Genomic DNA, 6,440 nt, shown 5'->3' with positions numbered 1-6,440 from the left:
TTTAGATCAAAATCAAAATAAAACAGTACACAATATAATGGCATTCAATGTCTCAAAATAGCAAAGTACTTCGTACTAAGCAAGAGTGAACACTTGATATACGTGAAGACGCGTGGAGCCCAAGGAAGCACACAGCGAAAGACCAAACGTCCAAACATCACACTATATCCCCGCTCCTTTTCCTTGGCAGTTACGTAACACAAACATACAGCTCACTTATGCACACTTTCCTAAATCTTCTACATCTAAAATTCATACCAAAATCACGTACTCCTACTTCTACTTCTACTTCTTATTCCCCATAATTCCCGCTATATACCCCCACTAACACACGACGTTACCCCCTAAACATTGGTCAAACTCCACTTAACTTCCCAAATTAATTAATAAAAATATAATTTAATTTTGTGAGACGGTTCTATGCTGATATTCGGTAAAATGGACCACTTTATATAATATAAAACAAAAAAAAAACGTTAAAATCAATTGCATAAAACTCGTTTTAAACAAATTTATGAGTCGAGTTTACACTGATACCGAAGAAAACGGAAAACTTGTTTCAAATAAACGCTTATCTCGTAATTGACGTGAATTACAATTTAAATTGAATGAGACGGTTTTATACTGATATTGAGAAAATAAATGGTTTCATTGTTTGATTTAAAGAAAGAAAACCAAATTTCAAACAAACTCTTAACTCGTAACGGACACAATAATTGTTATACGGCATACTCCGTAATAAATACGGAGTAGGAATATAAATAAGTACGGAGTATATAAGTATTTTGTTGAGTTCAAACAAGAAAATCGAATTTCAAACAAACTCTTAACTCGTAACTGACATAATTATTATTATACGGAGCACTCTGTATTAAATACGGAGTAGGAATATAAATAATAAGTATATATAATATACTATCCCATAATAATATCTTGACGTTCAATTCACCCAAAAGCAAAAATCAATTGGCCGTCTTCTTACCAATCTTCACCGATCCCTCTTCTATTGGAACCCCCTTTTATCTCGTCCTTCCTTTCAATTTCTAGGGTTCCAATTTCTTTAGGGTTTTCTTCACAAATTCCCACCCAATTTCAATCCCTTCCTTTCTTTATTCTGCTTTACCCAATTCCCGTTTTCATATTTTCGGTTGATTCTAGGTTTCGGATCGCTGTTTGAAAACCGAAATTTGATTTGATTTTTGGGGAATTTTGTTGTTTGTTTGATTGTTGAGGAAATTGGTGAGGATGGTGACGACTGCAGAGGGATTGTTGCAGTTTGGTGTTACGAAGCCGATTTCAATGGCTGGTCCTTCCGCTTTGGATTATAAGAAGACGCGTCAATTGGAAAACGTGCGTGTTTGTGTTTTTGATTGATTTTGATTTTGTTTGTTTTGTTGATGTAAAGTTTGATTTGTGGTGATTTTGATTGTTTTGGGTTTTTGCTGAATTTGAATTGTGCAGTTTTTGGTCGAATCCGGGTTGTATGAGAACAAAGACGAGGCGGCGAAGCGGGAAGCGGTTTTGGGGCGGCTTAGACAGGTATAATTGTTGAAAACTTGGGTTTATTATAATGAATTTTGGAGGGTTTTGTTTAGATTAGTTTGGTTTAATTACATCTTTCAATATTTTGATGGTTTAATTACGTGTTTCAATATTGCGTTGATTGAGATTACTTGTTGTTGATGATGGGTTGATGGATAGTATTTACGACAATATTACCTCCAATGTCTTTAGGGTTTTGCAAATTGCGGGGTAAAGGGGGGGATTTGGGTCATGTGGAAACAGTTGATGGTGGGAAAGGTTGTGTCTACATGTCTTAAAATCGAAATAGAGTCGAGAATTGTAGTGAATTACTTTTTCTTCAAGATAAAAAGCGGCGAAGCTATTGTAATGGCAAGTCTATGTTGTTGATAAATGAAGATGTTGTAGGGTTGATAGCGTAACGTAGCTGGGATATGCATAATTTGCCGTCTGTATGGCACCTAGGATTCCATGTTAGAAAATTGATGGGGTTATGTTGTCATAGTCGTCTGCTATATGCGATGAGAAGAATGTAGAAAATCTAGGCCATGGACAGTGTGTTAATGTTTGTCAATAGCTTTGTATTGTTATCCTGTGTAAGTGTGTATTTCTATAGCTTGATTTTTACTGTAGCATTTGTGTGTTTGCTGTCAAAACCTTCTGTTCAGCTTGTACTGTGATAGCGTAGATTTCACTTACGTTTTTTGGCAATAGTTTAATTTTGTTAACTGTTTGCAGATCGTTAAAGACTGGGTCAAACAACTCACTCGTATGAGAGGGTACACCGATCAAATGGTCGAGGATGCAAATGCTCTCATACTCACTTTTGGTTCTTGCCGTCTTGGTGTAAGAATATCTAGTTTGTTTATGCTTTAGATGTCACAACGACATTTTCTTCACTCTAGTTTGTTTATGTTGCTTTTGTAATCCATATGTAGTTGAAACCAACTGTTTTGTTCTATTCACTGGAAAATGTTGCATTTCGTAGTGTTGGGTTAGTTGTTGAAGAATTAATCTATATATTAGTTCTCTACGGGACTGATACGGAGTAGTTTCTTATTTTCTTACTTTGAATCAGCACCTGTTCTTTCCTATTAAACTCCTATTAAACACATGCAGTTTTAATGTAAATTTTGCAGGTAAGTGGTCCTGGAGCTGACATTGATACCTTGTGTGTTGGCCCATCATATATTAACCGTGAGGTAAAGAGTGAACTTTGTTGTGCAGTGCCCTCTTGTGATTGCAACAAGTTTTGAACCCTAGTAATATTGCATACTTGTTTTGCAGGAGGATTTCTTCTATATATTTCACGACATGCTTGCGCAAATTGAAGATGTTACAGAGCTACAGCCAATTCCAGATGCTCATGTGCCTGTCATGAAATTTAAGTTTGATGGAATCTGCATTGATCTTCTGTATGCCAGTGTCTCTGTATTGGTTGTTCCTGATGTAAGTCTTCTTGAGAATTGGACGTTTATTTGCCATCATTTACCTTGTTTTGACATGAAACAAACCAAATATATGACGCCTTACATACCAATTTTTGGAACATTTGCATTATTTGCATTCTATTTATGTATTTTAATTATTTTGTGCGTTTGTTTGCACAACAAGGATCTTATTTTTAATAACTATATAATGCCTGCCTAATGTGTAGGATTTGGATATCTCTGATATGTCTGTGCTACACAATGTTGACGAAGCTACTGTACGAAGTCTTAATGGCTGTCGGGTTGCAGATCAAATTCTTAGGCTCGTTCCAAATATTGAGGTAATTGGATGATACCATTTTTTTTGTAACATGACACTTTTTATTTTTGCTTCTACATTTTATGGTGTGTTTCCTTAACTATGTACTGTTAATGTCTCTATAGCATTTCCGCACAGCGCTCCGATGTATCAAGTTTTGGGCTAAACGGCGAGGTGTCTATTCAAATGTAAGTATCTGAACTGTTTGTATGAAGAATGCCCAAATGTAGAATTATTAATTCAATTTTATTTACCAATGCTTAGGTGACTGGATTTCTTGGTGGGGTTAATTGGGCTATTCTTGTTGCTCGAGTGTGCCAGCTTTATCCTAATGCAGTACCTAGTATGTTAGTTTCTCGGTTTTTCAGAGTCTTCACACAATGGCGCTGGCCAAATCCTGTTAATCTCTGTAAGATTGAGGAGGATGAGCTTGGATTCCCGATTTGGGATCCTCGTAAGAATCCTCGGGACCGTACACATCATATGCCGATTATTACACCTGCCTATCCTTGCATGAATTCTAGCTACAACGTCTCCCCAAGTACTCTTAGAGTGATGATGGAACAATTCCAACATGGTAACAATATTTGTCAGGTAGGATGGTAAATATTTCTCTCTTTTTAATATTCTTTTGCTGGCAGATCATGTGATTGTTCTCTGTTTTTCTCTTGATTTTGTCAGGATATTGAGCTTAACAAACTACAGTGGAGTGCCCTGTTTGAGCCGTATTTGTTCTTTCAGAGCTACAAGAACTATTTACAGGTTGACATATTTGCAGCTGATGCTGATGATTTGCGTGCTTGGAGAGGCTGGGTGGAGTCTAGGCTACGACAGCTGACCTTGATGGTAAGCTTCCTATTTTTTTGTTTTCAGTGCATGGATTATATTCAGTCCAAAACTTTTGGGACCATGTATATGTGACTGGAAATGTTTCTTTTTAGTGACAAATCCACAACTTCACAGTATAGGGTCCTATTTAGTTCATCAATTGTTCTCTTGTATCATTGGATTTAGGCTGTAAAATTGTGAAGTAGTCAAATTTTGTCGTTAAAAACATCATTTATCTAAAACCCCCATTACAGCAACAAGGTTCCTCCATCACTGGTTTTCTGAATTGGGGTTTTATTCTACAGATAGAACGTGATACTATTGGGAAACTTCAGTGCCACCCTTGTCAACAATATTTGGTTGATCCAACTAGGCAGTGCGATCATTGTGCGTTTTTCATGGGCTTGCAAAGAAAGCAAGGAGAGGTTGCACAGGAGGGCCAACAGTTCGATATACGGGCAACTGTTGACGAATTTAGGCACTCTGTAAACATGTATGCCTATTGGAAACCTGGGATGGAAATTTACGTGTCTCATGTTGGTAGAAAGCAGCTTCCGTCATTCGTTTTACCAGAGGGTTCTAAACGCCTACCACTGAGGGCTTCTGGTGTGAAAAATTCAAGTAGTCCCGAAGACAGTGTTAATGGCAGAAGGCCCATGAAGAGGAAATGTTCTAGTGACGATCTGGCCCAATCCGCAGACAAAAGACTGTATATTAGCCCAGAAAGAGGGGATTCTGTTTCTCCTGAAGCTCTGCATAGTAGTTGCTCTTCTTCTCCATTGCCAGAAAGTGTGGGGTCTGTTGAGTGTGATGCCACACCTATAGCTGAGAGGGGATCGCCAATGGAGTTGGTGACTCCAGTTATTGAGGCATCAGTTGCAGAACATTCTTGTCTTTGCCCTGCTTCAGCGTCAAGTGCGGGCTCTTGTCTCACAAGTGAGGACACCCTCGGGAATCTTAGGTCGGGGTCGGATGTTGGAAGCGATAACAATTCAGAAGGAAGTGTGAAACAGATGGTAGCACAGTGTGATCCATTCGAGACGGTTTCAGGGTTGCATAGGGAGGAAAGTTGTACTGTCGGCCATGTAGCAGGGAGAAATGGATTCATTGAAACCCGAGAGGTGTTTCCTCTTAAATCTCTATTATACATGTCTTTTCTGTATATTTATTCATCTAATTACCCCTCCCTCCTTACCTTGCCTCTAGTTTCTCACGATTTTTGTCTCAACTGCTCTTTGTTGCTTCTTTCCTTCTATATAATATTGTCTTTTGTTAATCCACGAGTTGTGTATCAAACGGTTTCACATGATTATGGATGTTTTATATGGAGTTGATCTCACATATAACATCTCACATGAGTTTATGGTGGTTAAATTATGTCTTACCCAAAGCTCGTTCTCTGCCTGTTTCATCTCTGATTCAAGTACAACCAATTTACTTAAAAGGCTTAACAATATTTTTTCCTGTTTTCCGCTGAGGACTGGTCTCTTTATGTTTTGTAGCCAATTAGTGTCACTGGTTTTGCTTAGAAGGCGAGCGGAGCTGACCTAGAAGGAATGCAGGACTCCATTACAAGGCATGCATTTCTAAGATTTAATCCTTTATATTTGGATCATTATGCACTGTTAAGTTCACTTTTAAATTGCTCTATGTTTGGTTTGATTGTCTATTTAGGATCAATCTTGCACTCCTGCAACAACTTGAAGAAGGGCGGTTGTGGAAATCTGCAAGTTGCACACAACCAAGTGAAGGGGGAGAGATAGCCAGGGTTCCGGGTAAGTGTTATGCTCTGCTGGCTTTCTTTCCTGTGCGTTGTTTCAGGTAATATCGTGCCTCTGTTTTTGGTGGATTTATTCCCAACAGTGGATGCTATCTGAAGCCATCTCGGACTTCTAGCCTGCATTTCGCTGTACAGTAAAAAGAGTTGGGTTGCATGCCAAGTGCTTAAAAAGGATGCAAAAAAAAAAAAGAAAAAGAAAAATTAAAAATCCAAAAGAAGTGAAAATTGATAAAAAGAACGAGAAGAATATGAAGGATGGAGCACGGTGTTATTGTTTCGACTCAGGAGGGGAAGAGGGTTGAGGCATATCACTTCGGAAGCATGTTTGTTGATCGGTGGCTTGGTAGATTACTAGGCGAGGCTTCTTTTTTCGGGTAGATTACTAGGCAAAGCGTTCCTGTTTTAGGTAGACTACTAGGCGATGCTCTTTGGGTTTTGTCATTCCCTTTCCCTTGCTACCAATGGTGTAGCTAGTTGTTGTTGTTGATGATCACTGTTTATTTTGTTAACAACAACTATGATGTAAATCTCGTCATTAATGAAATACCGTTTTATCTCTCAA

General features: G+C 38.2%; 1 protein-coding gene across 1 annotated transcript; it reads left to right on the top strand.

Moving 5' to 3' along the window:
• The first annotated feature begins 930 nt into the window (after positions 1-930).
• Positions 931-6,440, top strand: LOC141611122 (nuclear poly(A) polymerase 4-like). The gene is made up of 12 exons (XM_074429572.1): positions 931-1,350; positions 1,462-1,539; positions 2,260-2,367; positions 2,661-2,723; positions 2,809-2,970; positions 3,179-3,292; positions 3,396-3,458; positions 3,535-3,864; positions 3,952-4,116; positions 4,404-5,219; positions 5,601-5,674; positions 5,773-6,440. The coding sequence occupies exons 1-11, from the start codon at positions 1,246-1,248 to the stop codon at positions 5,625-5,627; spliced, it is 2,031 nt and encodes a 676-aa protein (XP_074285673.1). The 5' UTR covers positions 931-1,245; the 3' UTR covers positions 5,628-5,674; positions 5,773-6,440.

Source organism: Silene latifolia, chromosome 11, assembly GCF_048544455.1.
Source record: "Silene latifolia isolate original U9 population chromosome 11, ASM4854445v1, whole genome shotgun sequence".
Classification (NCBI taxonomy): Eukaryota; Viridiplantae; Streptophyta; class Magnoliopsida; order Caryophyllales; family Caryophyllaceae; genus Silene; species Silene latifolia.
The sequence above is the reverse complement of the archived record's forward strand: the minus strand, read 5'-3'. Positions and strand labels throughout refer to the sequence as shown.